The 19,029-nt window shown below is 40.4% G+C and overlaps 1 protein-coding gene across 1 annotated transcript; it reads right to left on the reverse strand.

The window, feature by feature from the left end:
* Positions 1 to 1,849: 1,849 nt before the first annotated feature.
* Positions 1,850 to 18,799, reverse strand: LOC103122360 (RNA polymerase II elongation factor ELL2-like). Its single transcript, XM_007532955.2, has 3 exons — positions 18,665 to 18,799; positions 4,271 to 4,356; positions 1,850 to 3,644 (listed from the first exon to the last, which is right to left on the reverse strand). Exons 1-3 carry the CDS (start codon positions 18,797 to 18,799, stop codon positions 1,850 to 1,852), a joined length of 2,016 nt encoding a protein of 671 aa, XP_007533017.2.
* Between the last annotated feature and the right edge of the window lie 230 nt (positions 18,800 to 19,029).

The raw sequence follows: 19,029 nt of genomic DNA on the forward strand, positions 1-19,029 counted from the left end.
TTTAAAATTGTTTTTAAATTAAAAATTAGAAAGACAATTTGTCAGAAAAAATATTTAAGTCAGAAACAAGAACATGGAGAAAAGCCTGGAAAACACTGGAAAAATGCATAGAAATCTGAGTATCAGCCAAGCAAAGGCAATAATGAACTCCTCCGGAGTTTGGAAGATTGAGGATGAAACCTGCAGCTATGATGGAAAAGGCTAACTGTGTTAAGAATAAGTTCATAGCAGCATTGAGTTGAGTCAACCCAGTTACTACTGTCAAGAGAGTGGACAACTCAGTTCTACTTAAGTCATTTTGTGACCCCAAGATATGCAAAGATCTAGCTTACTCCTTTTCTTGCTTATGTGACCAGAGAAAATCCTAGATGCATAAGATTGACTGAAAGATGCTGATCACCAATCTACAATTTAAGGATTATCCCCAAAAGTATAAGATTGTAAGTATAGTATTATCCCAAAAGGAAAAGGAACAGATACCAAAGTGGATTTGTGGCTGTGTTAATCCTTTTGAAAAAACAACATAGGTGAGAGAATAGAAACACTATAATTCTAGGGGGGCAGGCAGTGGTGCACCCAGCTAAGAGCACATAGTAGGAAGCAAAAGGGTCTGGGTTTGAGCCTCTGGCTCCCCACCTGCAGGGCGGGCTCATCACAAGTGGTAAAGCAGATCTGCAGGTGTCTATTTTTCCTTCCCTCTCTCTATACCCCCCTAGACTCTCAATTTCTCTCTGTCCTGTTCAATAAAATGGAAAAAAATAGACAAGAGGAGCAGTGGATTCAAAGTACTGGCACTGAGCCCCAGTGACAACACTGGAAGCAAAAAAAAGGAAGGAAGAAAGGAAGGAAGGAAGGAAGGAAGGAAGGAAGGAAGGAAGGAAGGAAGGTAGGGAGGGAAGGAGGAAGGGAGGAAGGAAGGAAAGAAAGAAAGAAAGAAAGAAAGAAAGAAAGAAAGAAAGAAAGAAAGAGAAAAACACACTATAATTCCTAAATGGTTGATAAGATCAGGTATTCATTTCATTGGGGTCACTATCATACATAATTGCTCGTCTTGGAATACGTATTTTCTTTTAGATGGTGGAGACAAGTGCATACAAAGGATGACACCCCAATTTTGGAAAACATTTTAAAGCTTAATTGTAAATGTAATCTTGTTTCAGATGACAGTAAGTTGAAAACACACTGAACCCTTAGCTTAAAATCTTCACGTTTGGCCACGTGACTAGCATTCTGCAAGATGGAAGTAGTATACACATTTCTGTGAAACTACACTGTAGGATCTGACAGCATTGTAAGCCTATGCTAAAGTAATTCAAAAATACAAGAACAAGTAATGGTTTCAATTAAGATTAAGAAGTCAACATAATGAACTAAAAATGTGTACTTTTCACAGAATCATAGTTTTTTCATGTGAATTTCTAAGCTATGTTCTAACAACACATTTGTATTAAAGGTGAATAAGAGAGGCCATGATAATTCAAAAGCCATGTAATGTTAGCAGTCACAAGTTTTCATTTTTTAATGTGTACAATTTTTATTCTGGGACACAGGATTCTTTATGATTTTTCAAAAAGACATAAACACACTTTAGAAGTGGTAAAGATGATGAAATCCAATCCCTGTGCATGTGTAGAAAGATAGGATAAATGCAATGAAAAGCCAAGCTCAGTGAGAAGTAGCAAAAGTAGACTGATGTAAGCAAAAACAGGTGGAAAATTAGACACATATGGGAAAAGATCAAATTAACAATACTGGGCATATCAGCAAGTTAGTTTCATCCCCTGCAAACCCTTGACCACATCATGTGGCTTTGTAAGTAAACAAGCTGGCATTTATTTTGGTCCTAGCACTATTTTGGCATCATGATGCTTTGCTGTTGGTCATAATCAGTTACTAAGGTTTTAATGTGGGTCAGCTTGTTATAAAGATACCAGCATCGCTTCTTTTCAGCATGGATGTTGGAGTTGAGGTGTTGCATCTCCCTATACTCTCGTCTGATTGCTTTATTAATGTCCCAATACTCTTTCGAGTCTGGTGAGAACTTCTCCCTTTGTGACTGTAGTTCAACATACTTTGTAAACAGAGATTGTATCTTGTTCTGCAGGGTCTGGTATTCGTCGTATTCTGCTTTGAATGCCTGATAATAACGGTGCCGCTGTTCATCGTTAACTACGGTGACATAGTCAGTCAAATAATCTGGGGACGTAGATGGTGGGTAAGTCTTCCTCATGGGAGCCTCTTTCCTGGAGTGTGTTTCTACATCCTGACCTTGTTTTCCAGTGTCCTTCTTCCATTTCTCCATGGCCTCAGTTTTGTGCTCCTGGTTATTTTCTTCCACTTTCTCCCATTTGTGTTTCTGCTTGGGCCTCCAGTAACTGTTTTCCCAATGCTTCTGTTGTTCCATTGGAACAGAAGTTGAAGGGACCATTTCCCCAGATGCTTCCTTCTCTTGCTGGTCCTCCATCGTTCTGCTCTTTGGATGAACACTCTCATCAAATGCCTTTTTTATGCCAGGCTTTTCTGTAGCATGACAAGGATAGAAATTGGAGGGCACAGATTGTGGCTGGTCTGCAATGGGCAGGGTGTCTGCTGGCTGTGGTGGATGACTGGGACTAGCAGTGCTAATTCTCTCACTGGTGTTACATGGGGGTTTTCTAGGTCTTATCTGGGCTGCCATTTCCAGGTGAGAGATCCTGATCTTTTTTATCCTTAAAGGGTCAATAGTTGAACTGGGACATTCTTCCTTCATCAGACACGGTGTTTTATCTGCACTAAAATGGATGGAAGCTTCTGGGTGATAGGTGTCTATAGTACCAAAAGGTGAATTGCCTTTCTTGGACAGTATCCAACACAGTAACTGCCTGTCCAGATCACTATACCCAGGCCAGTCATTTTGGATCTCTTTATAGAAATGATCCTTTAAGTAGTATGACAGGTCACTCTTCAGGGTGGCAACTTGAGGAAGGATTTCTCCCAGCATGCTTCTGGCATCTTTGGGGATGCCATCTTTCTGAAGTCGAACTAGGAGCTCAGACATTTTGTAATCCCTCAGTGCCAGCAGGTGAATGACCCTATCCCTGAGTGGTTGTATCTGGACATTGTTGGAAATCCGGGACTTGCGGATGACATATGCAGGACTGACAGGAGCAGTCTTTTTCCTTTGTGGGGCCAAATCTTCAGTGATGGGAGGTGGCCTCCGAATCCGTGTTTTTTTCCTGGCATATGGCTTAATGATGTTGCCTTTGTTGGTGGGGTCCTCCACAGTTGGAGCCCCTCTTACTTCTGTCTGCTCACAAGAGCTGGTTCTTGTACTTGTGGTTGTTTTGTTATCTTGTGTCACTTGCTGGCAGTAGAAATGGAAAGGACTGAAGCTAGGGACAATATTCTGGACTGAGTCTGAATGGTGGTCTCTGCTTGCTTGTGATAGCTGAAAGTTGGTATGGTATTGGTCTGTGGAAATGTTTGGGAGGATTTGGAGAAAGTCCTTGAATCCTTGAGTCTGGAGACCAGCTGAAGGATCTGTTATATTGTCAGGATGCCGATGACGATCAATTGGTTTGGTGTCACCCGCATCCTCTATGGCAGCTTCTCCTGCCTGGTAGACCACACTACCCACTAGTTCACAAGGTGCAGCGTAGTCATATCTGCAAAGACCAAAGTGGACACAATGACTTTGGAACATGAATCCCCTAGTCCAGAGAAGTCATAATGCTATTATGGCGAAGGGTGTCACCTGAAAAAATATTTTGTCCAAAAGAAACAAAGGGGCGAGTACCCGGCTGATGTTAGATCTAGGGAGGGAAAGTTGGATGTAGAGAGGGAAGTTTTCTCAGTTTTAGTTTATCTTCAGGGGAGTCTGTTAATCCTGACCAGAAAGGAGCAAAATGTCCCTCTCAGCAAAATGGGGAAAAAGTATGCTCGCCAAATAAATGCAGCCTCATATAGAGGTACGCACTAGGGAAATCACAAGCTTATGAAGGCTCATAGAGGGTTCTTTCTAATGAGATTAGCACTAAAAACTTGAAGTATGAAGTATGCACTCTGACCATCAAGGGAGGTGGTGAGTCCTTTCTTAAGACCAGAAACTAACCCATTGACAGTGGCTCCGAGTTTTATATCTAAGCATACTATTTTGGATGATTAATGAGTCAAGGTCACCAGTTGAGAGGTTCTCATTTCTTTCTTGTCCTTAAAAATCATCACCAATAAATGTCAGCTATTTTCAGCTCCTGAACTTGTCCCTTAAGTCTACTATTCTGTTTCTTTGTACTCTTCCTCTGGAAGATCACGAACAAATCTGAGAATTATCCAGATAAGTTTACCCATACTGGAAAAAATAACTTTTAGCCCAGCATGCTAGAGCAATTTAATCACAAAAAGGCACAGATTATGGGAACTAGGCTCCTATTGGTTTGATCCCCTGAAATATTTGGCACAATCCTTCCTCCTGAGCCCCTCCATCTCATTCTCTGATTGGCCTAATTTAACTAAACTCATCAGTTCCAATGCCATTGACAAAGTAGAAAGTCTTAGCAGAATCATCAACTATTTCCCCAAACATATTTCTTAGCAATTTCATTCTAATCCTAAAGATGCCTTTCATATGCCACCTGTTCTATCAATAGATACATGGGTATAATGCCATGAACAGAACAGAAACAAAGACCTTGCTCCCAGTACTGTTATCTTTTCACTGTTTCCTTCCCAGTGCACCCTTTCCATTTCCATTTCACAGACATTGCCCTAGTCGAGGCCAAGGACATCTTAGTCAATATCGTGTGTTCTTCCCAGCTTGGTTTCTTGCCACCAGTGTCTCGTTCCCCATCATTTTTCATATGATCACTAGTGACTCTAATAAACTTTGCTTTAAAACAAGCAATGACTCCCATTACTTAAGGGATAAGATTAATTGCAATGTGCCCAACACTAATCAAGGAAATGCAAGTCAAAACTACAGTGAGTCTCATTTCATACAGTGAGTCTCATTTTATAATGTTGATTATTACCAAGACAAGACAAAAGAAATGTTTATGAGGATGTGGAGGAAAGGGAACTTTTGTGTACTACCTACTACTGGTGGGGACATAAATTGGGACAGCCCCACTGGAAAACTGTAGCACTTCCTCTATTTAAATGAGGTAATGTATGTTCCAGTGTTCCCACTTCTGGCTTTACCTTTAATCAGAATGGTACTTCAAAGAGAGATTTCTATTCCACTTTGTTTTCTGAAGCATCATTCTCAACAGAAAACCTGACCACCAATGATAAAAGGGAGTTAGTGTGTGTGTGTGTGTGTGTGTGTGCGCGCGCGCGCGAGAGCGTGTGTGTTTCCGTGACAACAGGGATAAATGCATGGTAAGAACTTTAATAAAATTCTAGGTGAAATGAGTCAGAAAGAAAAAGCGACCTACTACAGCAGATTGCTTATATGTGGAATCTAAAAAAAGAAACCTTTTATTAATATTATTGTTATTTTTTAAATATTTATCTGTTGGATAGAGACAGAAATTGAGAGAGGAGGGGGTGATAGAGAGGGAGAGAGACAGAGAGACACCTGCAGCACTGCTTCACCACTTGTGAAGGTGGGGACCAGGAGCTCTAACCTGAGTCCTTGTGCACTGTAACATGTGTGCTCAACCAGGTGTGCCACCACCTGTCCCCCTAAAAACAAAGCTTTTGGAAACCAATTAGAATGCTGGTTACCAAGGTAGGGGAAGAAGGAATGCTGGTCAAAAAGTACAAACTCCCAATTAAAAGCTAGCTACATTCTCAGCGTCTTATGTACAGTGACTATAGTTAAAGCTGTATTATGTAAATGAAAATAGCTAAGAGTAAATTATAAACGTTCTTGCCACAAGATGGTAATTAGGTGACATGATGCAGGTGTTAGCTAATGCTCTAGTGGTAATTACTCTGCAATTATTGAATATATCAAATCAACACAGCGTGTACATTCAAACTTACATAGTCTTACATGTGACTTAGATGTCACTAAAGGTAGGGAGAACAAGAGAACAAAATCAATCTCTTTGGTTCAGTAGCCAAGGAGACCCTCTTATTGGGGCTATAACTCGCCCCAGGCATGTTCCAGCTGTGGGAATGCTAACTGACCTGTTGGGACCATGTGTAAGCCTAATAGAGCTTAGGGAGAACCACCCCCATCCCTGGATGGAGGTCTGAGAAGATAACCTCTTGGTAAGTCTCTCTCAACCGAGGTGAGCATAAGGGGGGAAACTCAGACTTGGTTCTTTCTTTCTTGAATCTCAGGCCCACAGAAACCCCAGTACTTCCCTCCATTAACTGCAGGACACATGGCCGCAGATTCACTTATTCAAAGTCACATTCTCATCACAGAAGAACACACTTTATCACACACTTCATCATACACCTCAGACCCCAGACAAGAGAAATTCCAAACTATATGGATCTTTGATATCCATCTTCTCTCTGTCTCACCCTATGGGTTTAACCCCTATGCTTCTCTCAAATACATTTGGATAATTAAGTTGCTTATGTCATGGAGAATAAATGTCTTGTATCTCATCAATTCCTGTCATACCAGCCCCCTACCTTAGGGGCATGCTGACCATTAAGAAACCTGTAATTTGATTTCCGGGAAAGATGGCGGACTGAGAAGCTGCTAGGCTTGAGCTCTGATCACATCTTCTGGAAACGGTAGGATTTTTTGCCTTTAGCAAGCCAGTCAATTAGGGGTCCTAGCGGTGACACCAAGGAGGTGACTATAACTTAATTTGGGTTAAGAATTAGAGTAGAGGTGGCACGGACTAGTGGGCAGGCTGCTCCAGACTTCCCAGGCAGCAGCGGGCAAGGCGGGTGCGCCGGGCATTGTCCTCCGCCCAGGAAGGCGGCTCCTCCGCCGGTTGAGCGCTGCTGTGTGGCCGGCAGAGGACCGGGAGGGAGCACTGTAGCTCGGGGGCTTCCTCTTGGGAGTCTCCAGGGACCACCGCGACCCTGAGGGTGGATCCGAGGACATCCTTGAGTACAGCTCTCATTGGATCAAAAGGACTTGGAGCTACTTTTCATCTTTGAGAAATCCTTTAAAAAAGCTTCCGGGGGGGGGGAGGTTTCCCGGAAGATGGCGGACTGAGAAGCTGCTGGTGGCTGAGCTCTGACCACATCTCCTGGAAACAATAGGATTTTCTGCCTTTAGCAGGCCAGCCAATAAGGGGTCCTAGCGGTGACACCAAGGAGGTGACTATAACTTAATTTGGGTTAAGAATTAGAGTAGGGAAAAAAGGGGGAAAAAAAAAAAAGGAAAAAATTTTTTTTCTTCCTTTTAATTTTCAAGCATACCTCCTTCCCGCCCCCCCCCATAACCAGTCCTTTTCTTTACCAAATTCCTGTCCCACCACGGAGTATCATTAATTCTAAGTCTATACCCTTCTGAAACCTCTGGCCTTTTTTCTTTCTAAGTAGCCAACCCCCCCACCTCACCCCGCATAGCTAATTAAATAATTAAAAATAAATACATTAAAAAAACCCTTTCCTTTCACTGCCCTTTTATGACTGTTCTTTTTCTTATCTTTTTCTTTTTCTCTCTCTCTCTTTTTCTTTCTTTTTTTCTTTTTCTCATTCTTGTCATCCCTTCTTTCTTAATACTACAGCTTCCAAAGTCACAGCCCCCAGCCCCCACACCAACAAACAGTGTGCTTTTTTGAATTCACTGATACACATTTGGGAATTTCCTTTCACTGCTCTTTAATTACAGCTCTTTTTCTTATCTTTTCACTTTTCTCTCTCCTGTCTCTCCCTTCATACACTTCTTCCTTCTTCTTTGCCTGTCTGAATTTGTGAATTATTTTGGGGAAGAAATCTGACTCAGAGTGGACTCTCTATGTGTATCTCTGCTCTAGTTCCCTTTGCCCTATTGTTACCCCTAGAATATACAGTGGATAGTAGATTTGCATAACTATCTATTCTTGCTATCCTTTCTTTCTTTTCTCTTTCTTCACTGGGATTTGGTTACTATTTTTTCACGAATTGGAGAAATTGTTTAGCTAACTGGTAACGATTAAACTACTTCAATACTTGCTTCAGTTGCTACTGTAATTCCTGAGGTTGGTGAATGCAATTGTCATAAAGGTATTTAGTACAGGGTTACTTGTACTCAAGACACAACAACTGAGGAACAACAAAGCATAAAAAAAGAAAGAAACACATAAATAAAAAAAATGGGTAGATCAAAAACAAATAAAACTGCTACTCCTTGGGAGTCGGGCTGTAGCACAGCGGGTTAAGTGCAGGTGGCGCAAAGCACAAGGAGGGGCATAAGGATCCAGGTTCGAAGCCCGGCTCCCCAGCTGCAGGGGAGTTGTTTCACAGGTGGTGAAGCAGGTCTTCAGGTGTCTATCTTTCTCTCCTCCTCTCTGTCTTCCCGTCCTCTCTCCATTTCTCTCTGTCCTATCCAACAACGACAACAACAATAATAACTACAACAATAAAACAACAAGGGCAACAAAAGGGAATAAATAAACTAAATAAATTTTTTAAAAAAACTGCTAGTCCAATGAATGAAGACAAGAGCCCAGAAGAAACTACAAATCAGCCAGAAGTAACCATAGATAAGAAAAGTATGCAAGCAATAATAAACTTATTAATCACAGAAATAAAAACAACATTGGAGGAAAGGAATGGCAGTATTAGGGAAACAACAGTTGAGACCTCCAAGGAAAACACTGATTATCTTGAGGCAATTAGAGAACTGAAAGCTGAAATAGCTGTAATGAAGAAAGAAGCTGAGGCAAGGGAAAGCAGACTAACAGAAGCAGAAAACAGAATTAGTCAGACAGAGGATGAGTTAGAGAAAACTAAGAAAGAGGTGAAAGAGCTTAAAAAGAGATTGAGAGACACTGAAAACAACAACAGAGACATATGGGATGATCTCAAAAGAAGTAACATTCGTATAATTGGCCTGCCAGAGGAAGAAAGAGAGGAAGGGGAAGCAAACATTCTAGAGGAAATAATAGAAGAAAACTTTCCAGACCTGGATAACAGAAAGGACATCAAGATTCAAGAGGCGCAGAGAGTACCAAACAGAATCATCCCAGACCTGAAGACACCAGACACATCATAGTCACAATGAGAAGAAGTAAGGATAAAGAAATGATCCTAAAGGCTGCAAGAGAGAAACAAAAAGTCACATACAAGGGAAAACCCATAAGATTATCTGCAGACTTCTCCACTCAAACTCTAAAAGCCAGAAGGGAGTGGCAAGATATCTATCGAGCCATGAATGTAAAAGGGTTTCAACCAAGATAATATACCCTGCTAGACTTTCATTCAAACTAGATGGAGGGATCAAAACCTTCTTAGACAAATAACAGTTCAAGGAGGCAACCATCACCAAACCGGCCCTAAAAGAGGTACTAAAAGACCTCTTATAAACAAGCACATCACTATAATACTTGCAATATATCAGAGCAAACAAATTTTTTTGAACAATGGCACTACAATACATTAAATCCATAATATCAGTAAATGTCAATGGCTTAAACTCACCCATCAAAAGACACAGGGTGGGGGGATGGATCAGAAAACATAACCCAACCATATGCTGCTTGCAAGAATCCCATCTGTCACAACAAGATAAACACAGACTTAAAGTGAAAGGATGTAAGATTATCATACAGGCTAACGGACCACAAAAAAGGGCAGGAAAAGCCATTCTCATCTCAGACACGATAGAATTTAAATTAAATAAAGTAATTAAAGATAGGCAAGGACATTACATAATGACTAGAGGATTAATCAGCCAAGAAGACTTAACAATTATTAACATCTATGCACCCAATGAGGGACCAACTAAATACATTAAGCACCTACTGAAAGAATTTCAAAAATACATCAATAATAATACAATAATAGTGGGAGACTTCAATACCCCACTCTCACACTTAGACAGATCAACAAAGCAGAGAACCAATAAAGATAAAATTGAATAGAATGAAGAGATCGACAGACTAGACCTCTTGGACATTTTCAGATTCCTCCACCCCAAAAAACTGGAATAGACCTTCTTTTCAAATCCACATAACACATACTCAAGGATAGACCACATGTTAGGCCACAAAGACAGCATCAATAAATTCAAGAGCATGGAAATCATCCCAAGTATCTTCTCAGACCACAGTGGAGTAAAACTAACATTTAACAACAAACAGAAAATTATTAAAAGACACAGAATTTGGAAACTCAACAACATGCTCCTTAAGAACCACTGGGTCAGAGACTCACTCAAGCAGGAAATTCAAATGTTCCTGGAAACTAATGAAAATGAAGACACAACCTATCAAAACATTTGGGACACAGCTAAAGCACCACTGAGAGGGAAACTTATAGCCATACAATCACATATTAAACACCAAGAAGAAGCTCAAATGAACAACCTTACTGCACACCTCAGGGACTTAGAGGAAGAGGAACAAAGGAACCCTAAAGCAACCAGAAGGACAGAAATCACTAAAGTTCGAGCAGAAATAAACAACATTGAAAATAAAAGAACCATACAAAAGATCAATGAAGCCAAATGTTGGTTCTTTGAAAGATTAAACAAAATTGACAAACCCCTAGCCAGACTCACCAAACAAAAAAGAGAGAAGACTCAAATTAATAGAATTGTAAACAATGGAGGAGATATCACAACCGACAGCACAGAAATCCAGAGAATCCTGTGAAACTTCTATAAAGAACTATATGCCACCAAGCTAGAGAATCTGGAAGAAATGGAAAAATTCCTAGAAACATATGCCCTTCCAAAACTGAACCAAGAAGAACTACAAAATCTAAATGCACCAATCACAGACAAAGAAATTGAAACCATTATTAACAATCTCCCCACAAACAAAAGTCCTGGACCAGATGGCTTCACAAACGAATTCTACAAAACTTTCAGGAAACAGTTAATACCCATACTTCTTAAGCTATTCCATAAGATTGAAGAAACAGGAATACTCCCTTCCACCTTCTATGAAGCCAACATCACCCTGATACCAAAAGCTGATAGGGACAGAACAAAAAAGGAAAACTACAGACCAATATCTCTGATGAACATTGATGCCAAAATATTAAACAAGATCTTGGCCAACCGGATACAGCAACATATTAAAAACATTGTTCATCACGACCAAGTGGGATTCATCCCAGGAATGCAAGGCTGGTTCAACATCCGTAAGTGAATCAATGTCATTCACCACATTAATAAAAGCAAATCCAAAACCACATGATTATCTCAGTAGATGCAGAGAAAGCCTTTGACAAAATCCAACACCCATTCATGCTCAAAACTCTACAAAAAATGGGAATAGATGGGAAACTCCTCAAGATAGTGGAGTTTATATATAGCAAACCTACAGCCAACATAATACTCAATGGACAGAAGCTGAAAGCATTCCCCCTCAGATCGGGGACTAGACAGGGCTGTCCACTGTCACCGTTACTCTTCAACATAGTATTGGAAGTTCTTGCCATAGCAATCAGACAAGAGAAAGAAATCAAAGGAATAGAGATTGGAAGGGAAGAAGTCAAGCTCTCACTATTTGCAGATGATATGATAGTATACATAGAAAGACCCAAAGAATCCAGTAGAAAATTACTGGAAGTTATTAGGCAATATAGCAAGGTATCAGGCTACAAAATCAATGTACAAAAATCAGTGGCATTTCTTTATGAAAACACTAAATCTGAAGAAGACATCCAGAATTCGCTCCCATTTACTGTTTCAGCAAAATCAATCAAATACCTAGGAAAAAAGTTGACCAAAGAAGTGAAAGACTTGTATGCTGAAAACTATGAGTCGCTACTCAAGGAAATAGAAACTGATACCAAGAAATGGAAAGATATCCCATGCTCATGGATTGGAAGAATAAATATCATCAAAAGGAATATTCTCCCCAGAGCCATATACAAATTTAATGCAATACCCATCAAAGTTCCACCAAGCTTCTTTAAGAGAATAGAACAAACACTACAATCATTTATCTGGAACCTGAAAACACCTAGAATTGCCAAAACCATCTTCAGGAAAAGAAACAGAAATGGAGGCATCACACTTCCAGACCTTAAACTATATTATAAAGCCATCACCATCAAAACAGCATGGTACTGGAACAAAAATAGGCACACAGACCAGTGGAACAGCATTGAAAGCCCAGAAATAAATCCCAACACCTATGGGCATCTAATCTTTGATAAGGGGGCCCAAAGGATTAAATGGAAAAAGGAGGCTCTCTTCAATAAATGGTGCTGGGAAAACTGGGTTGTAACATGCAGAAGAATATAATTGAACCACTTTATCTCACCAGAAACAAAAATCAACTCCAAATGGATCAAAAACCTAGATGTCAGACCAGAAACAATCAAATACTTAGAGGAAAACATTGGTAAAACACTTTCCCACCTACACCTCAAGGACATCTTTGATGAATCAAACCCAATTGCAAGGAAGACTAAAGCAGAAACAAACCAATGGGACTACATCAGATTGAAAAGCTTCTGCACATCCAAAGACACTATTAAACAAACAGAGAGACCCCTCACAGAATGGGAGAAGATCTTCACATGCCAGACATCAGACAAGAAACTAATCACCAAAATATATAAAGAGCTCAGCAAACTTAGCACCAAAAAAGCAAATGACCCCATCCAAAAATGGGCAGAGGATATGAACAAAACATTCACTACATAGGAGATCCAAAAGGCTAACAAACACATGAAAAACTGCTCTAGGTCACTGATTGTCAGAGAAATGCAAATTAAGACAACACTAAGATACCACCTCACTCCTGTAAGAATGGCATACATCAAAAAGGACAGCAGCAATAAACGCTGGAGAGGATGTGGGGACAGAGGAACCCTTTTACATTGCTGGTGGGAATGCAAATTGGTACAGCCTCTGTGGTGAGCAGTCTGGAAAACTCTCAGAAGGCTAGATATGGACCTTCCATATGATCCAGCAATTCCTCTCCTGGGGTTATACCCCAAGGACTCCATAACACCTAACCAAAAAGAGGTGTGTACTCCTATGTTCATAGCAGCACAATTCATAATAGCTAAATCCTGGAAGCAACCCAGGTGCCCAACAACAGATGAGTGGCTGAGAAAGCTGTGGTATATATACACAATGGAATACTATGCAGCTATCAAGAACAATGAACCCACCTTCTCTGACCCATCTTGGACAGAGCTAGAAGGAATTATGTTAAGTGAACTAAGTCAGAAAGATAAAGATGAGTATGGGATGATCCCACTCATCAACAGAAGCTGACTTAGAAGATCTGAAAGGAAAACTAAAAGCAGGACTTGATCAAATTGTAAGTAGGGCACCAAAGTAAAAACCCTGTGGTGAGAGGTAGACATGCAGCTTCCTGGGACAGTGGGGGGTGGGAGTGGGTGGGAGGGATGGGTCACAGTCTTTTGGTGGTGGGAATGGTGTTTATGTACACTCCTAGCAAAATGTAGACATATAAATCACTAGTTAATTAATATGAGAGGGGGAAAATCAATTGTATGTCTCAAAGTTTTTCAAAACACAAACTGAATCTTTTTAATATACAGGTTGTGTATTTGATATGCGGACTCTCTCAAAAGCCTAGACCATGTAGATCAGAAACATCCAATAGCACAGCTATATACAAGTTACTGAGTACTGTACAGCAAACCATAACAAAAGGACTTTTCAAAGTTAACCCAATTACCAAATAATGAGATGATAACATTAACTATTGATTGTCTTTTTGAACCCTAAGACAGCAGGAACCTCACATCTCCACTATAGAGCCCCTACTTTCCCCAGTCCTGGAACCCTTGGATAGGGCCCACTTTCCCGTATGCATCTCCCAAACCATACCAAATAATATTGCATCCGCCAATCACAACCTAACCAACGCAATGATTGCCACCTCAACATGCTTCACCTCAGACTGTGTCCAGAGACTTCACGTGTGGAATGACAATCCTTCAGCTTCATTACTTGGGTGAGACCTTTCCTTTAATAGTATTCTCTAATTCCATCCCAGGTGGTTCACTTTCTAACAAAGTCCCAAAACCTAGATATACACCAATTTCTGCGAGAGAGAGCATATGTTCACATGTATCCATAAACTACTGCAAAATATATACCTGAAAGCAGAAGTACACTAGAGTTTGCAGTGAGTACCACCCTAACACTTCCTCTCCACTATTCCAAGCTTTGGGCCCATGATTGCTCCACAATTTGTTTGGCCTCGTATGTTAACTCTCTTTTCAATCACCAGGTTCCAGATGCCACCAGGATGCTGGCCAGGCTTCCCTGGATTGAAGGCCCCACAAATGTGTCCTGGAGCTCCGCTTCCCCAGAGACCCATCCTACTAGGGAAAGAGAGAGGCAGACTGGGAGTATGGATCGACCAGTCAACGCCCATGTTCAGCGGGGAAGCAATTACAGAAGCCAGACCTTCTACCTTCTGCAACCCTCAATGACCCTGGGTCCATGCTCCCAGAGGGATAGAGAATGGGAAAGATATCAGGGGAGGTGGTGGATTATGGAGATTGGGTGGTGGGAATTGTGTGGAGTTATACCCCTCCTACCTTATGGTTTTGTTAATTAATCCTTTCTTAAATAAAATAATAAAAAAATAAACCTGTAATTTCTGACATATTTCAGTAATGTTCCCTTCCTTTACTTTTCTATTTAACTCCTGTCCACTCTGCAAATAAATGGATTCTACGGATTCTAGGATTCTAGGCACGCTAAGAGTCCCCTGGTGTCTTTTACTTCGTGTCACCACTGTCGTGAGCGATAAAGAACCAGTCCATTACCTTTCCCCTGGAGACCACCCCAACCAGAGAGAGAGAGATACCGAAGTTGACCTGTTCGTGTTCTCTGGCTGTGCTCCAAGCTTATTCTGGTATTGTACTTACAATTGCTACTCCCTTGCCCACCAGTGCTCTTCCCTCACAACTTTGGTGGTCTTGCTCCTTTACTTACTTGGTTCTAAAACTGTGGCAAATTCCACATGCCTATGCCAATTCCTTTTTCTCGCCATCTTGTTTTACTTTACTTCTTTTTTTTTTTTAGAATCTTTTATTATTATTACCTTTATTTATTTACTGGATAGAGACAGCCAGAAATCAAGAGGAAGGGTGTGATAGAGAACAAGAGAGATAGAGAGACACCAGCAACATTGCTTTGCCACTCGCAGATCTTTCCCCCTGCAGGTGGGGACCTGGGGCTTGAACAGGGGCCCTTGCACATTGTAACATGTATGTTCAACCAATTGCACCACTACCACCTGGCCTCTTGTTTTACTTGTCTTTGCAAAATATTTGATATCTAAGAAAGTCAACATATCAAACACTGAGCCTATGGTATGTGCATTAAAAAGTTTGAGAATTCAATTAATTTTTCCCTTCTCACATTAATTAGTGATTTATATGACTACAAATTAATAGGAGTGTACAAAAACACCATTCTCACCACCAAAAGACTGTGTCCTATCCCTCCACATACATGACAACTGCGTTCTATTCAAATTTGCTATTAGTCCCTTAATCTAGAAGTCACAAAAGTATAGCAGAGGGCACTTTCTAAAGGTTTTCCAAAAGCATGAATAATAAGACCTTTGCAATTCTCCCTAAAAAAATACATCACTGTCACCTCAAGGGGTTATATTAAGTTTGTTAGTGTCAGGTGTTCTATTTCACTTTTAAGGGTTTTTATTTATTTTTTCATGCTTCTCTAAACTTTACGGACTATTTGTATTTTTAAACGTGAAATCACTAGGGAGTCTGGTGGTAGCACAGCAGGTTAAGCACATGTGGCACCTGCAGGGGAGTCCCTTCACAGGTGGTGAAGCAGGTCTGCACGTGTCTTTCTCTCCCCTCTCTGTCTTCCCCTCCTCTCTCCATTTCTCTCTGTCCTATCCAACAATGACAACAACAATAATTACAATAATCAAACAACAAGGGCAACAAAAGGGAATAAATAAATAAATATTTATGGCCAACAAAATGGAATAAATAAATATTTTTTAAAAAGTGAAATCACTGTTACAGAGAGAATGGAAACTATTTCTTCAGGAAGCCAATGAGCCAGTGAAGTATACTCAGCAGTATAATGTTATTTTAAAAATATTTTTTATATTTATTTATTTCCTTTTTGTTGCCCTTGTTGTTTTATTGTTGTTGTTGATGATGATTGATAGGATAAAGAGAAATGGAGAGAGGAGGGGAAAACGGGGGGGGGGGAGAAAGACACCAGCAGAACTGCTTCACTGCCTATGAAGTGACTCCCCTGCAGGTGGGGAACCATCAAACCTGGTTCCTCAAGCCGGTCCTTGCACTTTGCACCACGTGCGCTTAAAACGCTGCGCTACCGCCAGACTCCCTGCAGTATAATGTTCTAACATTTGCACACATGCTTTGTTTGAATCTTCCTATAGACTTCTAGTAGAAAAAGGGAAGAAATACTATATCCTTTAGTATCTTTAACTGCTCTTTGGAGAATAAATATTTCTAGACAAGTCCTATTCTCAGTGGAAATAGCAAATAAGCTCCTTAACAAGAGACTGCGAAGGGGATACACATTATGACAAAACAGTATTAATAGACATCTAAGACTTCAAACATGAAGAATGATTTTGTGATTTCTGAGAAGAGAACTTGACAACTCCAAACATTTCCAAATTATTACACACATTGAGAATGATTACTATAAAAATGTGAGAAGGATTTTTTCCCCCTTTATATCTGTCAGAACTGTTCTAACGTTCAACTATGCAATCTCAGAGAATTTCACAAAGGAGACTGGCAGCAGAGCATTATCCTTCCCAATACTAAATCAACCTCCAGTAAATAACAGAGTGAGAAACTGGCAGAGTGAAAGTGAGCAGATAGGAAGTAAAGCCCAGGAATTGAGTAGGTGATTTCAAAGACCATCAGTAACCAATGGAGAAAGTCTTGGTCACTGCTTAAGACCAACTGTAAATGGGAGTCCGGCAGTAGCACAGCAGGTAAAATGCACATGGTGCAAAGCCCAAGGACTGAAGTTAGGATCCCTGTTTGAGCCCCCGGCTCCCCACCTACAGGGCAGTCCCTTCACAGGTGGTGAGGCAGGTCTACAGGTGTCTATCTTTCTCTCCCCCTCTCTGTCTTCCCCTTTTTTCTTCATTTCTCTCTGTCCTAACAACAGCGACATCAGTAACAACAAGAGCAACCAAAGAGAAAATAAATATTTTTTTAAAATTAGAAAAAGACCAACTGTAAGTATAGAAGCAAAAATATCATACTATATTCTCTTCTTATAATATAGAATGAATTCCAGGTACAGCTAAGCTGAAGGTAAAATTGAAACCAAAAGGCATCAAAAGCCATGAAAGTAAAGATTAATATTAATTTAGAGCACAGAGAAGATCATGAATATAATTTATCGTACACAAAATGCTTACCAGCGAAAGGTTCTCATATCAAGTCCCTAAATGGTGTCAAAGTAAGTAGTGTTTGAGGAATAAAAGTATATTTCACTCTTTAGAGGCCCACAGGACAATATCTCATTTGGGAGCCGCTGCCTCGTTCGCACTGCTGAAATGAATCACGGTACTGGCTACTGTCCTAACTTGGTGGTGGAGTATGGGGAAATAACAAACTGCATTGTTACAATGTAAGATTTCACTTTCAGATCATCTAGCTTCCCATGTTAGTACAGCTAAAGAACAGAATGTGAGGGCACAGGGTGAGGGTAATTGAATGTACACTTGTGAACTGACTATACAATGGTTACACAAAAGCATCTGTCTTGAGAGGTCCAATGGCAATTACTATCCCATCAGTCAAACCATTCATTCATAATTTCACCTGGATTTCCAGGAAAACAATACTGACCTAATCAAAATGAAAACAAAATGAAACAGAAGAAGTGTCTTGTGTTAGTCAACTACAGAGTGATACACTTATTTCTCTCTGTGATAGTACTTGAAACCCTGTCTTTGACCACTGTGGCCACCACTATCGAGGCCACTAAACTCCAAGCTCTGCACAGTCCTCCTTGAGTGGGAGACCTGGGCAACTGGCCTTGACCCTTTCTTGTCAGTATCCTGGATATCCCCAGTGATTCATTCTCAGGCCACTTTCTGATTTTGTAGTCAAACAAGGTAGTACCCAATTAAATCAAATTCTAATCATTCTTTCCAGTTAGTAAGCCCCTTGAGATATAGCTGATTTTAGACCCAATTCTATTTCTCACCGATCCATTTTTCTTTGTCATCATCCAGTATCTGCACACTAAGAGGACTCTACTCTCTTATGCATGTATGCTAACACTGATATGAACCCCTTTGCCATGGAACTATTCCACACTCTGACATCACAATTCTGACATCACAAACTGTGTTCTCTAGCCATGTAAAGCGATATTCACCTTCCCCTCAAGGGAAGTTATACATACTGCCCTGTTAAAATGAGCCCATTTGTGGTCCGGGAGGTGGCACAATGGATAAAGCACTGGACTCTCAAGCATGAGGTCCTAAGTTCAATCCCTGGCAGCACATATACCAGAGTGGTGCCTGGTTCTTTCTTTCTCTCTCCTCCTATCTTCCTCATTAATAAATAAATAAATAAATAAATAAATCTTAAAAAATAAACGAGCCCACTTGTTTCCTCTGATGCCTTGTACCTCATGGTTTAGAATGAGAACATTTTCTGTTTGCCTTCCTTGCAGTTTTAGGAGACTAGTCAACCACCGTTCACTCATGAAGCCACTCTTCCTCTGAGGTCCAAAGTTGCAACTTGCCTCTTCTGATCTACCCATTGTGGTGAATTTCATATAATTCTTCCCCACTTTTGGCTTCCCACACACAGATCTATATCTGACCCCTGTAATAGACTAGTTCTGCTCTTGTTTTGAATATTTTGTAGGTGTTAGTCAGACACAAACATCCCTTCACCAGTCTTGCTTTCTGATTCTTTTTTTAAAAATTTATTTATTTATAAAATGGAAATACTGACAAGAACTATAGGATAAGAAGGGTACAGTTTCCA

Source organism: Erinaceus europaeus, chromosome X (assembly GCF_950295315.1).
Source record: "Erinaceus europaeus chromosome X, mEriEur2.1, whole genome shotgun sequence".
Lineage (NCBI taxonomy): Eukaryota > Metazoa > Chordata > Mammalia > Eulipotyphla > Erinaceidae > Erinaceus > Erinaceus europaeus.

Bases quoted from the DNA above. Each gene is read 5' to 3' on its own strand.
- LOC103122360 (XM_007532955.2), bottom strand. From the start codon at position 18,799: ATGGGTAGATCAGAAGAGGCAAGTTGCAACTTTGGACCTCAGAGGAAG. The intron at 4,357-18,664 runs GTACAAGGCATC...AAATTGCTCTAG, and splicing joins TTCTCATTCTAAACCATGAG to CATGCTGGGCTAAAAGTTAT. The intron at 3,645-4,270 runs GTACAAAGAAAC...TGGTCTTTGCAG, and splicing joins CGTGATCTTCCAGAGGAAGA to ATATGACTACGCTGCACCTT.